The sequence below is a fragment of the Arachis stenosperma genome, chromosome 1 (assembly GCF_014773155.1).
Source record: "Arachis stenosperma cultivar V10309 chromosome 1, arast.V10309.gnm1.PFL2, whole genome shotgun sequence".
NCBI classification, from domain to species: Eukaryota; Viridiplantae; Streptophyta; class Magnoliopsida; order Fabales; family Fabaceae; genus Arachis; species Arachis stenosperma.
Window position 1 is genome coordinate 10,674,085 of NC_080377.1, and position 23,462 is coordinate 10,697,546.

The window sequence follows — 23,462 nt, forward strand, 5'->3', positions numbered from 1 at the left end:
TACGCGAATGCGTGGGTACGCGAACGCGTGGGATCGTTTGTGCTAAAGGCTTGGTTCCAGCACTATTCCCATTCAACTCTCTGTCAAATTTGTTTTTTCACGCACACATGATTGACGCGTTCGCGACAGTGACGCTTGCGCGTCGTGTGCGTTTTTTTTTAGGTGTTCGGTTCCTGCGATAAAATAGCTGCATGATCAGAAAATTAGTAAGAACTCAATAAAATACTAAGAAAACTACTACTACGAAAAATAGCTAAGGATACGAATTTATTGGGTTGCCTCCCGACAAGCGCTTCTTTAACGTCACTAGCTTGACGGTCAGCTCTGGTAGTTCAGCAGATGAGTGGACCTTTGACGATCGATCTCGCCTCCAAGATAGTGCTTCAACCTCTGGCCATTCACTGTAAATTTTCTGTCAGAATTCTCTTCTTTTATTTTCACATGACCATATGGTGAAGCTCTGGTAACCACAAACGGTCCTAACCATCGGGATTTCAGCCTCCCAGGAAAGAATTTAAGCCTTGAATTATATAGAAGCACTCTTTGTCCTGGCTCAAAGACTCTGATGGCAATCTTCTTGTCATGCAGTAGCTTAGTTCTTTCTTTATAGAGCTTGGCATTCTCATAGGCTGAATATCTGAATTCATCAAGCTCATTCAGCTGAAGCATTCGCTTGATTCCTGTAGCTTCTGAATCAAGATTCAGATACCTGATTGCCCAGTAAGCTTTATGCTCCAGCTCAACTGGCAAGTGACAGGCTTTGCCATAGACCAACCGATAAGGGGACATGCCAATAGGGGTCTTGTATGCTGTCCGGTATGCCCAGAGAGCATCATCAAGCTTCCTAGATCAGTCCTTTCTGGAAATACTGATGGTCTTCTCTAGAATTCTCTTAAGTTCCCTGTTGGAAACTTTAACCTGTCCACTTGTCTGAGGGTGATAGGGGGTTGCCACTTTATGATGGACTCCGTATCTCAGCAGAAGAGAGTCCAGCTGTCTGTTGCAGAAATGGCTTCCTCCATCACTAATGAGTGTCCGTGGGACACCAAACCGGCTAAAGATATATTTTTGAAGAAAGCTCATTACCACTTTGGCATCATTGGTGGGCAAAGCCACAGCTTCCAACCACTTGGACACATAGTCAACTGCCACTAGAATATAGTTGTTTGAATGTGAGGGTGGAAAAGGTCCAATGAAATCAATACCCTACACATCAAACAACTCAACCTCAAGAATTGCCTACTGTGACATTTCATGGTTGGCAGGGAGATTTACAGATTTTTCACATCTACCACTGTGCTTCACAAATGCTCTTGAGTCCCTGAAGAGAGTTGGCCAGTAAAACCCGCTCTGAAGGACTTTTGTAGCTGTCCTTTCACCACCAAAGTGGCCTCCATAATCAGACCCATGACAGTGCCAAAGAATCTGCTGCTTTTCCTCATCTGGGACACATCTCTGGATTATTCCATCTGAGCACCTTTTAAAAAGGTATGGTTCTTCCCAAATGTAGTACTTTGCATCAGTCAGTAGCTTCTTCACCTGTTGCTTACTGTACTCCCTTGGGATAAAGTTTATGGCCTTATAATTTGCAATGTCTGCAAACCATGGTGCCTACTGAATGAGGAACAATTGCTCATCTGGAAACGTCTCAGTCACAGCTGTGGGTGGTTGTACTCCTGCTTTCGGCTCAATTCTATAGAGATGGTCAGCTACTTGATTTTCTGACCCTTACCTATCTTTTATCTCAATACCAAACTCCTGAAAGAGCAACACCCATCTGATTAATCTTGGTTTAGAATCCTTTTTGGTTAGAAGGTACTTCAAAACAGCATGATCAGTATAAATAATAACCTTAGAACCAAGTAAATAGGACCTAAATTTATCAACAGCGTACACAACAACTAATAATTCCTTTTCTGTAGTTGTGTAATTCTTTTGAGCATCATTTAACACACGACTGACATAGTAAATGACATGTACAAGCTTACCATGCCTCTGTCCTAAAACAGCTCCTATAGCAAAATCACTAGCATCACATATTAATTCAAATGGTAGATCCCAGTCAGGGGGAGCTATAATGGGGGCAGAGGTAAGGTTAGCTTTCAGAATTTCAAAAGCATGCAGACAATCAGAATCAAAGACAAAAGGAACATCAGCAACCAAAAGGTTGCTTAGAGGTTTTGCAATTTTAGAAAAATCATTTATAAATCTTCTATAAAATCCTGCATGACCCAAGAAACTCCTGATTGCCTTAACATTAGTTGGTGGTGGTAATTTTTTAATTACCTCCACTTTTGCTCTATCAAACTCAATTCCCTTACTTGAAATCCGGTGTCCAAGAACAATACCTTCTGTAACCATAAAATGGAATTTTTCATAATTTAAAACAAGGTTTGATTCTTGGCACCGTTTCAAGACAAGAGATAAATGCTTAAGGCAGGATTCAAAAGAATTACCAAAAATAGAAAAGTCATCCATAATACCTCAATAAACTTTTCAACCATATCAGAAAAAATTGAAAGCATACACCTCTGAAAAGTTGCTGGAGCATTGCAGAGTCCAAAAAGCAGTCTTCTGTAGGCAAATACTCCAAAGGGGCATGTGAATGCTATCTTCTCCTGATCTTGAGGGTCCACTGCAATTTGATTATATCCTGAATATCCATCTAGAAAACAATAAAATGCATGACCAGCTAACCTCTCAAGCATCTGATCAATGATAGGCAGGGGGAAATGATCCTTCCTTGTAGCAGTGTTAAGCCTTCTGTAGTCTATACACATTCTCCATCCAGTGACGGTTCTTATGGGAATAAGCTCATTCTTTTCATTCTTGATCACTGTCATCCCTCCTTTCTTGGGAATTACCTGCACAGGACTTACCCAAGGACTGTTAGAAATAGGATAAATAATTCCTGCTTCCCATAATTTCATTACCTCTTTTTGGGCCACCTCTTTCATGGTTGGATTAAGTCTCCTTTGTGGTTGCACAACTGGTTTAGCATCATCTTCAAGGAGGATCTTGTGCATACACTTGGTTGGACTAATCCCTTTCAAGTCACTAATGGTCCACCCAAGAGCTATTTTATGACTCTTGAGCACTAAAACAAGTGCCTCTTCCTCTTCAGGCTTCAGGGAAGAGCTTATAATTACTGGATATGAGTCATTCTCACCCAAGAACATATATTTCAGAGAAGGGGGTAAGGATTTGAGCTCAAGCTTGGGGGCTTCCTCCTCTGCTATAGGCGTGTGAACCATAGCCTTCTGGGGTGGTGAATTATCAATTTCAACTAATTCATACTCAGAGATAGGATCCAGAATATCATCAAGCACCTCAGCCTTCAGTACCTCTTGAGCAAGTGGTTCAATAACATCTACTTTCATACACTCTTCAGAGTCATTAGGGTGCTTGAGAGCTTCAAAAACATGAAGGACCACCTGTTCTTCATTAACCCTCAGGGTCAATTCACCGTTTTGTACATCAATCAGAGCTCTACCTGTAGCTAAAAAGGGTCTATCAAGTATAATAGAGGACTTTACCTCCTCTTCCATGTCTAATATAACAAAATCAACAGGAAAGATGAATGGTCCTACTTTAACAAGTAAATCTTCAACAACACCCACAGGTAATTTAATAGAAAGATCAGCAAGTTGCAAAGAAATATGAGTGGGTTTTACCTCCTCAATTTGAAGCTTTTTCATCACTAAGAGTGAAATTAGATTGATGCTAGCTCCAAGGTCACATAAAGCTCTCTGAATGGTGACATCTCCAATGGTGCAAGGAATGACAAAGCTTCCTGGGTCTGGCATCTTCTCAGAAAGGTTGTGTTGAATAATGGCACTGCATTCCTTGGTTAACACCACTGTTTCTTGTTCCTTCCAGTTCCTCTTGTGGGTCAACAGTTCTTTCATAAATTTAGCATAGAGAGGCATTTACTCCAGAGCCTCTGCAAAGGGAATGTTAATCTGTAGCTTCTTGAAGACATCTAAAAATTTAGAGAATTGCTTTTTTTTAAAGCTTTCTGAAGTCTCTGAGGATATGGCATTTTCGGCTTGTATTCAGGAGCCTTTGGCAATGTAGGATATGCGTCTAGAGAGTCAGGGAATGGGTTGTCTGCACGCTTTGGGGGGGGGGGCGTGCTCCACTTCTTCTTTTTTCTCTTCTGGAGCTTTCTTTTCAACTAGCTCTTCATTGGCCCTTGTCTCATAGCCGGCTGTTTTACCACTTCTCAACTGAATAACCTTGCAATCTTCTCTTGGGTTCACCACTGTATCACTTGAAAATGTACTTGCAGACCTCTCAGGTATTTGCTTGCTCAGCTGGCCCATTTGCACTTCTAAATTTCTAATGGAGGCTTTGGTTTTCTGCATAAAATTCCTCATCATCTCCCAATTAGAATCTTCCTTGGATTTAGAGTTAGCCTGCTGAGGTTGAGATTGGCGGTTATTGTAACTGTTCTGTTGGAAACCGCCCTGAGAGTTATTGTTGAAATTCTGAGGTCTCTGGGATTGGTCCCTCCACCCAAAATTTGGGTGATTTCTCCATCCTTGATTGTACGTCTGAGAGTAGGGTTTATTATTGGGATTTCTAGAACTACTCCCCATGTAATTAACCTGTTTAGAAGAGGATTGAGTATAATCATAGTTGTTATTCTGCACTAAATGTCCTGCCATGTCATAAGAGATCTCTTGAGATGGATTTTGGGTATTGATGGCTGAGACTTGCATGCCACCCATGTGTTGAGTAAGTAGATTTATTTGCTGAGACATAAGCTTGTTCTGAGTAAGAATAGCATTGAGAGCTTCCACTTCCATAACACCCTTCTTCTGAGGAGCCTCAGAGTTCACAGGATTCCTGTTAGATGAGTATAGATATTGGTTACTAGCAACCAATTCAATAAGCTCAATAGTTTCCTCCGGTGTCTTCTTCTTGTGCAATGAACCTCATGCAGAATTATCTAGGCACATCTTGGACATTTCACCCAAGCCTTCATAAAAGATGTCTAGTTGAGTCCATTGGGAGAACATGTTCGGAGGGCATTGCCTAGTCAGTAGCTTGTATCTCTCTCAAGCTTTATACAGAGTCTCACCATCCTTCTGCCTGAAGGTCGCTACAAGAATTTGACAAATTAGCGACAAATTTTTGCGAGAAATATGTTTGTCACTAATCCATCACTAATTTGCGAGGAATTAGTGACACACTAACGACAAAATTAATGAGCGGTCACAAAATACCTGAACTTGAGAAAAGCAACTGATTAGCGAGAGATTTACGAGTAAGTTTGTTTCTCGCAAATTGACTTTTATGGCTAAAAAAAGAGCGGGGAAAATTCCTCGCTAATTTGTCACAAATTAATTAGCGAGTGACAATGTTCTAGCAAATCAGTCACTTAGGGGTTCAATCGAATAAAAGTAAAGTAACGAGTGATATTATTGTCACTATTCTGTCGCAAGTGTTTGATATACAATTAGCGAGAAACAATTCACACACACTAGTTCGTCACTAAATAAACTTTGTGCGGAATGGCTAATTAGTGAGGAACAACGTTCCTAGCTAATCCGTCGCGAAGAATTGAAATTCATTTTGCGATGGATAATTTTCTAGCTAATTTGTCACCAAAGTTTTTGTTTTTTTAGCGAGCAACAAGTTTCTCGCTAATTTGTCGCATAATATGTAAAAATAAGTTTTTGTTTTTTTAGCGAGCAACAAGTTTCTCGCTAATTTGTCGCATAATATTGTAAAATTCAAAATAAGAGTAACGACAAAAAATAGTCGTCGCTAACTCGTCGCAACAGATAAATTATTTTGCTAAGGAACTGTTCCTCGCTAATTAGTCGCTAAAGTGGAAATACGGATATTGAGCGCCTAGGACCTAAGTAGTGAAAAATTTGCGATCGTTTAACAACTGACACAGTTCGTTCGCTGATTTCAAGTCGCTGATTAGCGGGCGAAATACATTTGTCGCTAAGTGGTCGCAAGTTTAATTTAGCGAGCGACTTGGCAATCGCAATCTTGTCGCAAAGTAAAAGCTATATCCTACCTATTTGTAGCAAATTACTCGATAATCTCGTTGGAAATCTGTCGCGGAGTTATAACAAATCCAAAACTGATCAAGAAAATTTTATAAGTAACTGGTCGCAATTGAGTCACTAATCAAAAGCTTATTTAGTGAGGAATTAGCGACCGTTTAACAACTGATATACTTTTCTTGCTTATTTCATGTTGTTACTAATTTGTCAGAAAAAATATTAGTCCCATGTTGCTACTAATCACTAACCACTATATACATCCATGGAAAATTCATGAAAAAAATCATTAAAAAAGTAATACAAATTATTTTAATTTATTTATTTCAATATAAAATCATTGATATTTACATAAATATTTTCGTATTTTTTTAAAAAAAAATCTTATCTACCTTATAAAATATTTTTTAAAATTTAAATTTTAAAAAAATCAAAATAAAAATTTGAAAACAAAAGAAAAAAAAAGTAACTCAAAAACCAAAAAAGCATTTAATTTTTAAAATTTAAAACGTACCTACAAGAACTTTTTTTTATTATTTCAAATAAAAAATTGCGTATAAGCATTATTTCTAATGCTTTAAATCAAAATTTAAAAAATCTATTATCGTTACATGAAAAAACTAAAATGAGCCCTATTATATATACTATATATGAGATTTGAGATTAAGAATTTGAGATCTTGTTATACATTGATGCAAGACGTAATCAATACCTACATATGAATAGATTCATATATATATATAAGACGTAATCAATACCTACATATGAATAGATTCAATAATATATATATATATATATATATATATATATATATATATATATATATAAAATACTAAGAAACTTGATTTACACATATAATCAAACTTTACAAATAACATATTCAAATTTATAATCATAACACACATATACAAATGTATACTTGCTATCATAGTTGTAAAAACCGAACTAGACCGGCTGGTTCGATAAAAAAACCGATGAACCGGACCTTAATCCAATTCGGTTTACTCTTTGGACCGTTTAAGAAAGAAAACCGGTATGACTCGGTAATAATTGGATCAAATCGGCAAGAACCGGTGCAAACCGATTTAACCGAACCGGTCTGCGTGAAAAATTTTTTAAAATGTCTCCATCAGGTCTCGAACCAAGAACCGAACCGGCCAGTTCGACCAAAAAATTGGTAAACCGGACTTTGGTCCAGTTTGGTTTATTCCTTGGACCGTTTAAGGAAGAAAACCGGTATGACGCGTTAAGAATCGGATCAAATCGACAAGAACCGTTACAAATCGGTCTAACCGAACCGGTCGCGTGAAAAATTGTTTAAAATGTCTCCACTAGGTCTCGAACCAAGAACCTTGGAGCAAAAACAACCTCTACTTGCCACTCAGCCATTACACTTCTAATTTTGACAAATATTAAATATATAGTATACAAAAATATCTATTTTAATTTATTTTTTTTCTATTTTTCAAATTAATTATATTTTAATTATATACCATTATTAATATAAATATAAATTTCACTGAAAATTTATTAATTTATTTAATCTATTTCAATGCTAGTATTGTGATTAAGGTTATTTGTTTTGATATTAGTGTTAAAATCTACTATATTATAATTAGATGATATTATAAACTAATCTATTAAGAGTAATCAAATTAGTTTTATTAATATTTGGAATTAAGATAATTAATATTCTTGTGTAAATTTTTATAATTGGTTATTTGAAATTAAAACTCAACAATAAAAGTGTTCATACACTGGCCCAACACTAAGGCCCAGGTCCAAATACACCAAAAGGCCCAATCCAAAGATTGGCCTTTGTTATTCACCGACCTCCTCAAAAGAGGTCGGACTCAACACAGACTTCTTTCCAAAGAAGTCGGGTTCAAGAGATAGCTGGCAGATAACGCTTATTCAAATAAGTAACTGCCCCTAAAATCTCTCTAACCACTTCTAGAGCCATATCCCAATCCCTAGATAAAGGGACGGTCATCCACCTAAAAAGGTGGCACTACTCCAACGTGGTTATTGGATCACCACTATAAATACCCTGACACCCCCAGGTATCTCTAAGTTCCAATACATTCTAAACCTGCTTAATCCCATGCTGACTTAGGCATCGGAGTGTCTTTGCAGGTACCACCCCCCATCTCTTGGAACACACAACTCGGAGGCGGCTCCCAGACGTAAACCAAGTCGGAGACCACACTCCTCCAGCGCTTGGGCCTCAAACAAGTCCAACCACCGTCCGGTTCTAGGTAAGCCCGGAACATTGGCGCCGTTGCCGGGGACCCGAGCTCAATCCTTGATAATGGGATGATCACAAGATGTCGGACAACCTCTCGACATGAATAAGATGAAAGCATGTTAAAAAGAGCTGGAGTACAGTTTCTATGGATACCAGAAATCCCGTAAAAACTTCTCCCAATGGAGAGAGGATATCAATAGGGACGATGATTCTACTTCTACAGTTTAAATTGGATTAAATCAAACAAAAAGAGAAGAAAGCAACATCCCAAGGCTATTGTAGAAGGCAAACCAAGACGAACTCGAAGCCAATTGAATAAAAGAATTTTCAATTCAGAAATTCAATTGGCAAAAGAAGTACGTGAAAAAAAAAAAGAACTCGAAAGCCAATTGAATAAAAGAATTTTCAATTCAGAAAATTCAATTGGCAAAAGAAGTTACTGAAAAAAAAAATGAACTCGAAAGCCAATTGAATAAAAGAATTTCAATTCAAAATTCAATTGGCAAGAAGTTACGTGAAGAAAAAAAAAGAGGAAAAGGGAACGTGACTAATCCCAACCTCTTCGTGAAATAGGATGGACAATGGCATCTGTGCCGACTTACAATCTCGGAAAAATCCATGATACCCACTCATGGAATGGAGCAGTTGAATGTTCCAAATACACAGGTTTTATAAATAAATAAATATCCCATATTAGTCAGTAATTGAAGAAAGAAGGAAAACGTTGTTGATAAAACAATGAAACCTTTCTTTTCAACTTATGCCAAAAGTGCAGCATCAATCCATTTGAATGCAACCCAATCCAATGAAGTGATGAATCCAGTTTTTTTCTTCATTGGATTCACATATCAATTACAACAGCAGTGATAACACGAAAAATTCACTGGGTACATCTTTCGTTGGTTGCTCACAAATTACATCACTGCCAAGAATGGAAAGAAATTCCTGCGGTAGAATTTGATGTTGTTTGCACACCAATAAAGATGGATGTCTTCCAGGAAGAAAACTGGAATCTGATCCAAAGAAAAAGAAAGTCGGAGCGACAAGGCCCAGTCTTCATTGGAGGAATGATGGTCAGACTTTTCTTCAAAGGTCAGATAGCCGGGAGCTCACAAGAAATCCGACCTCTTTTAGAGAACTCACGAATAAAAGTCCGACCTCTTTTAAAGGTCAGACTTACAATAAGGTCGGATGAGTTGGGAGCTCACCAAAGAAAATCCGACCTCTTTTAGAGAGCTCACAAATAAAAGTCCGACCTCTTTTAAAGGTCAGACTTTACAATAAAGTCGGATGAGTTGGGAGCTCACCAAAGAAAATCCGACCTCTTTTAGAGAGCTCACAAATAAAAGTCCGACCTCTTTAAAGGTCAGACTTTACATAAAGTCGGATGAGTTGGGAGCTCACCAAAGAAAATCCGACCTCTTTTAGAGAGCTCATGAAGAAAAGTCCGACCTCTTTAGTATCCGACAAAGAAAAAATCCGACCTCATTTTGGAGTCTGTAAAAAATCCGACCTCTTTTACGATCAACTCTACAATGAGGTCAAAACCTCGAAGAATATCAGAAGAGGTTCCGACTTCTTTTAAAGATCAGAGTCTACAATGAGGTCAAAAAACCCCAAGCTTAGAAAGAAAGCCCGACCTCTTTCCAAGCTTAGAAAGAAGAATCCGACCTCTTCTAAATATCCAAGCTTATGAAGATAATTTGACCTCCTCTGAGGATTCAAGTCTACAAATAAAATCCGACTTCCTTTAAGAGCTTACAAAGAAAAGTCCGACTTCTTTCTTGAGCGGACGAAGAAAAGCCAACACCAAAGGAAAAGATCCAACAAAGTCACTTAAGACTTGAAAAGAACTACTACAACATACTCACTTATTCGAAAACAATCTACCTAGATTGTGCCATGTTTACAACAAAAGGGATACTACAGCTAGAAAGTGCACCTTACTCCTTAATGCACACTTTTTCTGACTTGAAGTGATGAGATCCAAAGTGGCATAAGAAGTTATAAATGCAATCGTGGTCCGACCCCATTAAGCCACTTGTACTAAATCAAACTGGCAAGGGGCAAAGCCTAAACGAATTGCACAAATAACTTAAGGGCAACGTGATCATAATCAAACATCAACACGAAGATGTAAACCCGACTCACAACAATTTGTTTAAAACAAATTGAGAAAGGATGGCGATTTATAAGGATGCCTCCTCAAGCCAAGAGATAAGTATCCAACCTTGCTAAGTTACACAACAAGTATAAACAAGTTATCCGACCTCCCAAAAGAGAGTCCAAAATAACTTGTAAAAGTCACATAGCAACAAATAGTAAGATTCAAAGAATGGCATGACTGAATACTCGAGTCCGACTTTATGAAGCTCGACCTCGAGTAGGGGCACTGGCTTATCATGAAAGCTAAGTCCAAAATTATTAAAAACTAAAGACAACATTCTACAATGATGCTAGAGCACGAAAGAAGAACGTGGCCCCCTTCCAGAAACCTGAGAGCAAACTCAGATAAGGAAAGAGCTCTTGAGACAAAGGATGGCTACGAGATTCGCCGCAAAAGACCTCATCTTGATAAGAAAAAATATCAGGCTACTGAGTTCGGGCGAATGAAAGCTGACAACAAAAAAGATAGGACCCTACAAGATTACTGAGATCTTAGGAAAAGGTTATTACAAGGTGACTGACTTAAACAGCACCGAGCTACCAAGATCGTGGCATGAAAAGGGTTTTTAACGAGGCATCGTAGTAGAGACTAAGGGATCATAGATAGTAAAAAACCCTTAGTAGCAATAAAAGTACCTTCGCAAATAAATAAAGATCTTTTATCTCTTATAAATTCCTTCTCGTTTTTCTTTCTTTCTACGAAACGCACCGACTTAAGCTCGACAAAGCGTGAAAATCCCATGAACCGACCTAGATGGTCGTCAGGATAAAACGACGAGGTACAAGTCGGTGTAAAGAGTTATAAAAGTCGATCGTAATAAACTCGGAAATTATCTGACTTACAAGTCAGAAAAACCGAGAAAAAGGAACGCATCGCAAAAATAACCTAAATCATAAGAGCTCAATAAATCAAAAATTGAGTGTAAGGAATACCAAAAAGAGATTAGGAAACCTATTGAAAGCACTAAGGCAAAAGGCTGTCCCGAGTTGTTAAGAAAACTTAAGAAAGGGACAGTCAGCCAAGTAAAAGGTTTTCCAAAAACAAAGATCAAAAAGGTTTTTTCTATTACTGAAATCTTAGAAAAGGGCTACTACAAAGTGTCTAACTTCGAAGGTGAAAAACTATCCAGGTCGCACACCCTCCAACATAAGGAGATAAACAATTCCTTATGAAAATTGATTTTCTACAATTAACACACACCAATTGAAGCTCTCGATAAACCGCGAAAGTCACGGGCCGATCATATAGAAATCGCCTGGATGAAGCGACGAAGAACCAATTGGTGGAAAGAAGTTACATATGCGAATTGGAAAGAAACACCTCGAAACAGCTCGGGCCAAACGGGTTGAAAAGTTGTTTAACAAGTCGCAAAAGTAACTTAATATGCCCCTTGAGGCATAAATACGATCTAACAACTCGATCCACACGGATAACAAATGGATCGTACAAATCTCAAGCCCAGAATCTCATCTCTACAAGTTCTAAAAATAAACGACCTAGTCGTATAAATGGAACACTTTCACAAAAACAAGTTGTTCCAAGAAACTCGTTCTAGCATTCACAACAACATAAGGATAACTTGGATAAAACGAGTTATGCCAGTCACCATATTTCAACGAAATTGTGTCAAGCACAAGTCGTGTCTATCTAAAAGCAAAGCTTAAAAGTGATTTGTATCAAAATGAATCACTTCAAACGACTCGTATAAAACTCGTTCTAGCATTCAACAAACATAAGGATAACTTGGATAAAACGAGTTATGCCAGTCAACCATATTTTCAACGAAATTGTGTCAAGCACAAGTCGTGTCTATCTAAAAGCAAGCTTTAAAAGTGATTTGTATCAAATGAATCACTTCAACGACTCGTATAGAAACGAGTTAAAAAGGAAGGATTGTAAACGTTTTTGAGCAAAATCGAAACGTAAAAACTATCCTCCAAAACAACTTGGATAAAACAAGTTGTATCATACACAAGGACGACAACCTTGTAAAAACTAGAAAGGGGAGGGAATAGCATATAATCCCTTCACCTAAGGCGCCAATTTATGCTCGACAAAACGCAAAATCACGAGTTGGCCTTTTCAATGGTCGCTCGGATAAAGCGACGAGGTATAAAATGGTGTCCATGGTTATAATACGGCTTGATGATTTAAAACAACTCAAGCCCATGAGTGAACAAAATCGAGTAAGAAAATAACCATATCTAAGTAATTTAAATTGCGCAAAACAACTTGATATATAACGAGTTGTGCTTCAAAAAAGTGACTTGTATAAAAAACAAGTCATCTAGAAAACTCAGAATGAATGAGTTCAACAAAAAAAGGCTTCATTCGAAAATCCTTTCTGCTTGATTGCTCGAGTCCGACTTCATAAAGCTCGACCTCGAGCAGGGCATAATGGATAAAGCAACGAAGTCCGATGGTTATAAGATGATCTGATAGTTTAAAGGGACTCAAATAAACAATTTGTACTTGAAACAAGTTGTGAAGTCCTAAAAAAAACAGCTCGAATTCAAATGATTGTATGAAATTAGATCAAGAAATAGCACGTTTTAATTAAACGATTTGAAATGAAACAAATCGTAAGACCTTAAAACTACTCGCCATCGAACGAGCTAGATGAGGTTATACTAAAAAATACGAGTTTTTGAAATAAACGATTTGTATCAAAACAAGTCGTAAAGAAATCAGAATAATTTCAGAAAGGTGATTTGTATTAAAACAAGTCATGGATCCTCAAAACAACTCGAATTGAACGAGTTGTATGAAACTAGGACAAGAAATATTCTTTGGTTAAGTAAGAGTGCTAAAACCAATTATACAGAGCCTACAAGCCCGAGTTTAAATACTCGAATCCAACTCTTAAGAAAAAGAGATTGAACTCGAGTAGGGGCACTGTTTCATACACTGGCCCAACACTAAGGCCCAGGTCCAAATACACCAAAAGGCCCAATCCAAAGATTGGCTTTGTTATTCACCGACCTCCTCAAAAGAGGTCGGACTCAACACAGACTGCTTTCCAAAGAAGTCGGGTTCAAGATAGCTGCAGATAACGCTTATTCAAATAAGTAACTGCCCCTAAAATCTCTCTAACCACTTCTAGAAGCCATATCCCAACAATCCCTAGATAAAGGGACGGTCATCCACCTAAAAAGGTGGCACTACTCCAACGGTGGTTATTGGATCACCACTATAAATACCCTGACACCCCTCAGGTATCTCTAAGTTCCAATACATTCTAAACCTGCTTAATCCCATGCTGACTTAGGCATCGGAGTGTCTTTGCAGGTACCACCCCCCATCTCTTGGAACACACAACTCGGAGGCGGCTCCCAGACGTAAACCAAGTCGGAGACCACACTCCTCCAGCGCTTGGGCCTCAAACAAGTCCAACCACCGTCCGGTTCTAGGTAAGCCCCGGAACAAAAAGGATTATATAATTTAATTTAAGAAATTTGTATTATGATTAAATTACGATTAATTTTATTAAATTGAGCTCTTTGAGATTAATTTATTAGGAATGATTAAATTAATTTTTATAAATACTTTGAGTTTATGTTAATTAATGTGTATGTACAATTTTTATTATAATTAGTTGTTTTATACAAATTGAAATTAAAATTTTGGTAATAGAGAGATTATGAAAGATTATGGCATATAATCTGAATAATTGATATTCTCGAATTTAAACTGTATTTTATAAAATGTGATTATTATATTTACTTTATGATTTAAATTAAAGATAATCATTTGAGTTTATTGATATATTAATAAATAAAATCTTAAATATTTTAAAAGTAATTTTTATAATATTATATTTGATTTCTGAATTGTTATTTTATTTCAAATACCTTATAAAATTATTATATTACAGATACATATTTTACCCTAATCTTAAAGTTCCAAATAAAACCCTAATTCCATTAATCCCTAAATCAAAACAAGCAAAACATACGCAGAAGGGAAGAAAAGAAACAGGAAAACAGAGAGGGGGGAAACGGGAAGAAGAGGAAGGAGAAGAGAGGGACGGGATGGAAGGGAAGGCGCCGGGAAGACCGTCGTCGCCGTCGCCGTCAGGTGAAGGTGGAGGAATGACTGAGAGAGAGTCTGCCGTCAGAGAAGCATCGTCGGCGTTGCTGCTGTGAACTATTTCAGCTACTGCCCTGGTATTTCTTAGTCACCACAGCCTCCTTCGTCCTTGTCTCTGAATTCTGTACCATTCACGACCTATTTTGATTATTGTTATTCTTGCTTGCCGCTTCTGCCTCCGTCGAAGGGAGTGAGAACGCCGTCGAACAGAATGTGAGAAGGGAGAGGAGTTGTGTTCTTTAGCTGTCGCCGTCGTTGCCGAAACCAGGACAAATTTACTAGTAACTCTGCTGTTTCCATTCTTGAATTTGCGCTACTTCCATTTCGTTCCTTAGTCTTTTTCTGCTCTGGTAAGGAAAACCCATGTCTCTGTTTAACACTCCTGCTCTGCCTTCTCTGTTTGTTGATGGAACTATCATAGGAGATAGGAAGAACTATTAGAGTTGCTGCTGCTGCTGCTAGTTTGGTTCGAGTCTGTTGCTGCTATAAACTAAAACAAAAGAGGGGTTTGCTACGCTTAATTATCGAATTTCGGCTAATCGAGGTAGGGGGTTTAATTAAAACGGTTTTAATTTAAGAATGCCGGTAAAGTTTATTGGATAACTGCAAATAGGTATAATAGTTGTGAGTAATTGTTTGATTATATGAATGTTGAATTGTGGCTGAGATTGTGATTGGAATGATTGAGATTTTGGTTGGAACTTTGATTGAATTCATTGATCTTGTGAAATTGATCATGCATGGTTTATGAATTGTTTGATGAGAGATTGTTGTGAATTCTGTATTTTGATGGATTAAATTGAAATTTTTGTTATTAAACTGGTTATATGATTATTGTAATGGACTTAATTGGTGATTTATTGGAGTTGGGTTTAGAGAATATTTGGAGGAATGAATCTTGAAATGTTGAATTGATTGTTGAGAATCTGAGTTTTGAAATTAAATAAAAAGTTTGGAAGTAAATCAGATATTCACCAGTAATCGAAATGATAAGGGAGTAAAAGCTAAGTAAACTAGGATGAAATTCGTTGTTGGAATTTAATTTTGAGAAGTTTGAATTAACTGGAGAATTAATTGTGATTTTCAAAATTAAACTGAAAAATCTGATTTCATGCATTATCTTTAAAATGAAATCGGTAACTTTGAAAAGCTATAACTAATTTTGTGATGATCGGAATTGCATGAGACCAAGTCTGGATTAAGCTTGGGAATATAAGGAGCTGGACTGGAGAATTTAAGACCTTTTTGTTTAGTATATGATTTATGGTGAATTTTTGAGTTATGGTTGTGGAATATAATTTTTACTGCAGAATTTTTAGAACAGCAGTAACTTGTTGGCTCTGCTGTGAGTGTTTCGAATTGAATTTTGAAATGGGACCAATTTTAAATGAAACTTTAGTCTTATTATTTTAATACCGTAAAATTTCAGAACGGTTGAACTTGTAGTTTTAAAGATATGAATTTTTGAAAGATGATGCATTATGCAGTAAAAGCCAGATTCTGTTTTCTTAAATCAGTAACTTTGAGAGTTTATAACTTTGGATTCTGGATATTGAGATGGAACCAATTGGAGGTGAAATTTAAGTATGTTTAACATATGTGATTTAAATTTCAGGGCTGTCAATGTTTTAATGAGTAAGTTATGGGATTTGGAAGAGGATATGTCCATTAACTTTTAAAACAGAATTCTGCAGAAAATTACTCAACTTCTAAGTTATATAACTCCTTCATTAAAAACGATATTGATCTGGAACCAATTGGAAAAGAAATCTGGATGAGTGAAGTTGAGCCACATTAATATTTAAGGTCATTGGATTTAACTTGGATTTTATATTAAATTTTGAATATCACATGCTGCTGCTGTTTTTTTATTTTAAGACACTGCAGAGCAGTCACGGTTTTGCTTCTATTCCCGAAGCTAGAGTAAGCAAAAAATTATGATTTTTCATTTAATAGAAAGCTTAATCCGAGATGGTCCTATGGATATAAATTTTGTGCAATTCCAAATTCATTTGATATTTTAAAAACAAAATTGAAATTAGGCTGCCAATTTTGTTTTGGTAACTACCCTGGGTATAGGGTTTAAAATTTGATTTTTACACTATTATCAAGTATTTTGAGAATATATTGTTGTGGTACTTGCTGTAAAAGGTTGATGAAATGTTGAGAAAGAGGGAACCCTTATGAGTGGCTAAGTTCTATTTTTAGAGGAGGTTATATTCGAATTTTTATAAAAGTATAAGGTTGTAACTAAAACGAATATTTAAGACTTGTTTAAAGACGATAACTTTGCTGATTCTTTTGAGAAAAGATTATTTAGTTTATGAGGTTGTTGGCAAGGGCGTGGAAAGAAGGTTAACATCCTCTACTGATTTAGTTGGTTGAACTTGCACAAATTACTACTGAAGAGTGATGTTATTGAACCTGTTTTCTGATGCAATCTTTTTTAATGGGAATCAATTGTTTGAGTTTTGGTCAGTGTTAAATAGTCAATTATTGTACTCTCTTTTTTCAACGTCTCTTATCAATTATTCGGCTATTTGCTGGCTCATGCTATTTTCGACTCACCCTGTTCTCTGCTGTTGAGAGGAGCTGAAAATGAATCCTGTTTGTGTTTCTTGGTAAAGTTTCTACTTTAATTTCTCATCTTGCTTTCTTCTATTTGATTCTGTTGTTTATCTTGATTAATTTCTTTTGTGTGCAAACAAGAATCACATGATGGTTGTGTAGTGTAGTGCAGTGCCTTTGATTTTGACTGTTGTTGGATTCTTTATAATTATGAAAATTCTCTTCTTTTCTTTTTTGTTGAATTTCTTGCTACTTCTTTGGTGATCATCTTCTATGAATCCATTTATGGAATTTTTTTATCATGGGTTAGTTTGGCTTATAGTTCTATGACCTCATGTATGGACACAATTTTTCATTTTTCTATTGATTCGTGTTGCTTTTCCGTAATCTGCAGAACTGATGAGGTAATCAACACTCAATTGATGGTTTCTCGGTAAATTTTTCAAGAATGGGTCAAGCATTTTTCTCCATATTTCAGCTGGAAACAAAGAAATTGTTATGGCTTATTGGCATTACATTTGCAGCATGTAAATTAAATTATTAGTTTTATTATAGAATTGTAATTTTTTTAATTATAATTATAGCATGTAAATAATTTATGTAAATCAATAAAAAATCAATTCTTTTTATACTTTCTTATTTTCTCCCTTCAAAAGCGTGGCTATGTCTCCTATTGCCACGCTTTTGAAGTGTAGCTAACACTAACTCAATTGGCACGTTTCTAAAAAAGCGTGGTGAAAAGATATCGCTACACCTTTTGCATATTTGGAATGCTTTAAAAGCATAGCAAAAGCCAGTTTTTCTTGTAATGCGAGATACTTATCGATTTGTTACTAATTTAAAAGGAATTTGCGATAGTATTACAACTAATTAACTACAGATTATTTCCTAGCAAATTAGCGACTATTTCATATCTACTTTCTCATTTCGAATAGCTTTGGTTTAGCGATAAAATTCCTACAAATTTGATTAAGGATTTTTAAAGATTAGCTATAGATTTGCTGCAAAATGTGACAGATTTGCGATCATATTAGCGGATAACTTGCGACGAGTTAGGTTCGGAAAAATTCCTCTGGAATTAGCGTCAACTAATTATTCCATTTTGTCTATGAAGTTAGTTTGCATTTAGCGATGAGTTTGCTGCAGTAGAGTTTGTCGCTAATTAGCGACTACCGTTTAGTCTATTTCTTCTATGGAATTAGCTTTTACTTTAGTGATGGATTTGCGACTATCTATTCGGTAGCTAAAAAACTTTCCGATAAATTAGCGACTGTTGTGTTTGCCTCACTGATTTGCGACTTGTAATCAGCGAGGAAAGCATTAGTTGCTAGGTGGTAGCTAATTCGTCACAAATTATATTTTGCGTCGGATTAGCGACAATTTTACGACTTTTTTTGTGGTAGCTAATTGGCCATATTCTTGTAGTGGTCTGAACCTCCATCCTAAGCTTAGTCAGCTTCTTTGGTGGGAAAAATTTTGTGAGAAACTCAGCAACCACCTTGTTCCAAGTATCCAAACTCTCCTTGGGTTGAGAATCTAACCATAGCTTTGCTCCATCCCTCAGAGCAAACGGGAAGAGCATGAGTTTGTACACATCCAGTTTATTCCATTTGTCTTCATAGTATCACAAATTTGCAAAAAACTAGAAATAAACTGATTTGGGTCTTCGTGGGGAAGACCATGATACTGGCAGTTTTGTTGTACCAGAGTGACCAGTTGAGGCTTCAACTCAAAGTTGTTCGTAGCAATAGGGGGCACCACGATGTTCTTTCTATAGAGATCTGCAGTAGGAGAAGAGTAAGAGCCAAGCACTCTCCTTTGTTGCTCATTTCCATTCGCATTTGCCGCATTGGCATTCTCAGTATTAGTCGAATCCATAGTGGATTCTGCAGCCTTGTAAAGCCTTGCTTGTTGTAAACGCTGCCTGAGAGTCCTTTCAGGTTCAGGATCAAAGCCTAAGAGATGTTCTTTGTCTCTGTTCCTGTGCATAAACAACAATAAAACAAGAGAAAATGGGGAATCTCTACGTCAGAGTGCAGAGAATTTCCAGTGAGGTAATCTGTGTAAAGAAATAAAATTAATAATAAATAAATAAATAAATAAATAGAACAAATAACCAGGTAACACCAAATTTAATTTCTGAAATTAAGAAAGATATTAGTGCTATTTATTTATTTAAAAATTTATTTTTTTTGAAATATTTTTTTTAATTAAAAATAGATTTTAATACAATTAAAAATAAAACGCCTAATTTAAGCAATCAAACAACTAATATATAGTTGTTAATCACAGTCAATTCCCGGCAACGGCGCCAAAAACTTAGTGCTAAATTTCGCAACCCACACTACTAACCGGCAAGTGCACCGGGTCGTACCAAGTAATACCTTATGTGAGTAAGGGTCGATCCCACGAGAATTGATGGATTAAGCAACAGTTATTGAGTGATAAGCTTAGTTAGGCAAGCAGAAAATGGTTTTGAGATATTCAAAGAGCATTAAACAGCTAATTTGGAATATTAAAGACAAACAGATAAATAAGTTGAGAATAAAGTATTGAGAAAGTAGTTAAGGTTTCAGAGTTATCTATTTTCCGGATTAACTTTTATTACTAATTAATTTAATCATGCAAGATTTAATTTTATGGCAAACTATATGTGACTAGACCCTAATTCCTTAGACCTTCCTAGTCTCCTTTAAAATTCATTAATTGCCAATTCCTTGGTCAATTAATTCCAATTAGAGGGTGATGATCAATTTCTAGTTTATATGCCAAAAGAATCCTAATTATCCACAAATAAGGGGATTATATGTCACGTATCACGTTAAATACAAACAATTAAAAATTTAGTATAATATGTTTTCAAGCTGTTGTTCAAGTAAAGAGCTTTTCCAAGTTTTACGAGAACTCAATTAGAACATGGGTCATACTTTCGTTCCACCCAATGTTCATAGAATAAAGAACGAAAAAACAATTATTGAAATATAAATCAAGACATGAATTAAATTAAAAAGATCAAACGAATCAATCCATGAAAATAGATAGAGCTCCTCACCTTAACAATGGAAGATTATTTGCTCATGGTTTAGAGAAGAAAAATAAGGGTTCTGGTAACAATCTCTGTGTCTCCTGTCTAAATGTACATAGTTCCTATTTATAACTAATCCTAATAAATTTAAAATCTAATTATCTAATAATAATATCTTTTCCTAAAAATCAGATTTGGATTTAAATTCGAATTAATTAACAAGTCTTCCGCTGATGGGTGGGGACCACTTGATTTGTCCATTCTGCAGCTTCTAATCTGTGTTTTTTGGGCTGAAAACTGGTTCAAAAACAGCCCAAAATTCGTAACCAGCGTTTTCTGTATTATTACAGATCGCGCATGTGACACGTCCTTGTCGTCCACGCGCTCGCGTCATTTGTGCAGATTCCAGTCCACGCGTTCGCGTCATTGCGATTTCTCCATTCCGCGCGGTCGCATGAGCCATGCGTCCGCGTCGGTCTTCGCTGGTCATCTCTTTGGTTTCTTCTTTTTCTTTGCAGAAACTTCATCAAATCCCTCCGAATGCTACATTAAATAAATAAAATTGCACAAAACTCAAAATAGCATTCATAGTGGCTAAAATATAATTAATTCTTAATTAAACTCAACAAATTAGATGCAAATTCACTAAGAAAAGATAGATAAGATGCTCACGCATTATGAACGTGAAACATTATTGTTTTTATAATAAGTGAACAATAAATGAAAATTGTGGTGAATTTTTTATTGGAGTTGTTCTTAGTCTCATTTCTTAGAGCCGCCAAATCATTGTTAGTGGAATCAGAAATGATGTCATGCCAATTATTGATGCGACGTACCATTGTTGTTGAGAATTAAATTATAGAATTACTTGCATACATAATACTAGAGACATCCACTACAAGAGAAAAATCTTGATTGCTGTCATGCATGTTTAATTTTTCTTTCAAAATATCATCACCAACTACTCTGCTTGTTTTGGCAATATAGTTAACTGCTATTTATGACATTCTGTAAGATCAAGGACAATTTTAGGTGCATTTACATATGCTTGGATATGTATGTCAGCTATCATCAATCAACATGCACGCACAGACTATCATGTAAGATTTCTGAACATAATAAATGAAAAAAACGTTAAAGCAGTGTTTAATCATAAAAACAGGATAAAAAAAATATTGAGAATAAAAATAAAGAATAAAAATATAAAAATTAATATTTTTATATTTTATTTAATAATAAATTAAAATAATTATAAAAGTATAATTTATTTTTATTTTTTTAAAAAAATTTAAAAATAAATATAATAATAAAAAATATAATTATGATAAATTATTAAGAATAATAAAATAAATTGTATTTTTTGTTAGTGTTTCAAATTCTTTTTATCAGAATAAATACAAAATATATTAAATCAGATTGGTGTGGTGGTCAATTTTCAATTAATTCAATCAAATCTACAGTCGAGTAGTTATCGAAAACAATAATATATTTATATATATAATTCACTTCATCATTTCATGAATTGCATTTTAATTCAAATAAATAAATTAAGATCACATCTCACTTCTCCAAATGGATCGGACAACGAAATTAAATATACAATTAAAAACACTTAATATTATATCTAGAATCTAAATCCATAATGTCCTAGCTTCTTTTCGGTAATCATATCAAGTTTTTCAATCATCTCAATAGTAAGATAATTTTTGAAATCTCCAACTTTGCCACATCGGAAGAAAGCCCTATGTTCTTCACCACTTGACAACTTCCCTTTCTTATTCACCTCCAAGTTGCTCAAGTTCTTGAAACTACATAGCTTCAAAATATCATCAATGACACCTTCATCTTCCTCTTCTTTTGAAAAGGGGCACCCAACAAACCTAGCAAGCTCTTTCAACACAAAGCTAGGGTTCTTCTTCATCTCTTCATATCTCATCAACATTATCTTCTTTGGTTGATCCAAGCTTTCCTTCCAATACCCTAAAACATGATCCCAAAAGGGTCCACATATGCTCACCCCATTACAAAACTTCTCCAATGAATCTTCAAGTGAATTGGCACATATACCTTCCATTTTAAGTTGGTTCGTGAAATGCCACAATGAGATGAATGTGTCTTTAGGATCTCTACAAAGATATATTATTTTACAATCTGAATCGATCACTGATTTCGGCAATGAAACATAAGGAATATGTGTGGAGAAAAGCCTTGGTGAAGGGATTGAATTTAGATTAGGTACTAAATCCTTATCATTGTATAAATCAAGCTCTAAAAAGGGTACAAGAAAATGAGGGTTTTTAGTGAGCAAAGGGTGGTTTTGGAACATTTTAGGGTATTTGTGGCGGTTAAGCAATGCAAATGTCCATGCCTTAAGCCAAGTGGTACCTGATTTTGGAGTTGTAACAATGAGAATATCTGAGTTAAGAGCATTGAAGTGTTTTTGGCAAGACAATACTCCTTGCAATTGCCTAGTGATATGCCAAAACCCTTGGTATTGGTGTAAGTGGCTTGCAAGCCAACCTTTCTCCATTGGCAAGGTTGCTATCAAATCCTTGCATTCTTGGGACACTTCACTCTCTTGCAAGTATTTAGGCATTATGTTATTGGCTTGGGGCATGGTTTGAGTAAAGGGAGCTATTTGAGAATTCAATGGCTAATTAGGTTTCGCTCTCATGCATATATAAGAGGGGAGAATAAGGTCATTTGTTCTAATTTATTAAATACGGACATTTCGTTGAATCGATATATTTAAGTGTGTCAGACACATTTTAAATATGACATTTATTTAATTTTATATTTAATATTGTCTCTAAAAAAATTATAAAAAAATTCTTTTAGATATACTTCAACAGATCCAATTATAAGATTATATAAAAGCGTATCCAACTTTATTTTTTAAAAATATTTTTGATGAACTGAGTTTAAAAATAATGTGTTGTTAATTACTAAAAAATATCTAAATTCTTTATATAATTAAAATATTAAAACTAATAAAAAAAGTTATTTGTACTTTAATATAATAATAAAATACTAAAATATGATTATAATTTATTGATAAAATTTTATATTTTATATATGTCGTGTCCTCCTATCAAACAAATACTTAAAATTAGCGTATTGATGTAGTTTATGTTGTGTTGTGTTCCTTATTTATATGAAGTGGAAAAAATTACACAACTTCCGTTTTTTATTGGAGTTAAATATTTAATTAATTAGCTCTCTAATTATGTAATTTTTGAAGACGGCCTTTATAGGGTGCTTGGTAATAAGTGGGTTTCTTTATGGTGGATAGATATATAATTATTTATATGTTTTTTTATTAGTTTAATTTTTGATAGAAGT

At 35.5% G+C, this 23,462-nt stretch overlaps 3 protein-coding genes and 1 long non-coding RNA gene across 4 annotated transcripts; 1 reads left to right on the forward strand and 3 right to left on the reverse strand.

The window, feature by feature from the left end:
* Positions 1–318: 318 nt before the first annotated feature.
* LOC130975100 (uncharacterized) lies at positions 319–789 on the reverse strand. Its single transcript, XM_057899932.1, has one exon. It carries the CDS (start codon positions 787–789, stop codon positions 319–321), a length of 471 nt encoding a protein of 156 aa, XP_057755915.1.
* Positions 790–4,094: 3,305 nt separating this feature from the next.
* LOC130975105 (uncharacterized) lies at positions 4,095–4,733 on the reverse strand. Its single transcript, XM_057899938.1, has one exon. The coding sequence runs from the start codon at positions 4,731–4,733 to the stop codon at positions 4,095–4,097; it is 639 nt and encodes a 212-aa protein (XP_057755921.1).
* A 9,649-nt stretch (positions 4,734–14,382) lies between these two features.
* On the forward strand, positions 14,383–17,837 carry LOC130962881 (uncharacterized). The gene is made up of 4 exons (XR_009079795.1): positions 14,383–14,604; positions 14,715–14,808; positions 14,949–15,071; positions 17,490–17,837. It is a non-coding gene; the product is annotated as an uncharacterized LOC130962881 (long non-coding RNA).
* Positions 17,838–21,744: 3,907 nt separating this feature from the next.
* Positions 21,745–22,737, reverse strand: LOC130975114 (cytosolic sulfotransferase 12-like). The gene has a single exon (XM_057899947.1). It carries the CDS (start codon positions 22,735–22,737, stop codon positions 21,745–21,747), a length of 993 nt encoding a protein of 330 aa, XP_057755930.1.
* Positions 22,738–23,462: the final 725 nt, after the last annotated feature.

Excerpts from the sequence above, each read along its gene's own strand:
- LOC130975100 (XM_057899932.1), bottom strand. The coding sequence starts at position 789 with ATGTCCCCTTATCGGTTGGTCTATGGCAAAGCCTGTCACTTGCCAGTT.
- LOC130975105 (XM_057899938.1), bottom strand. The coding sequence starts at position 4,733 with ATGGGTGGCATGCAAGTCTCAGCCATCAATACCCAAAATCCATCTCAA.
- LOC130975114 (XM_057899947.1), bottom strand. The coding sequence starts at position 22,737 with ATGCCCCAAGCCAATAACATAATGCCTAAATACTTGCAAGAGAGTGAA.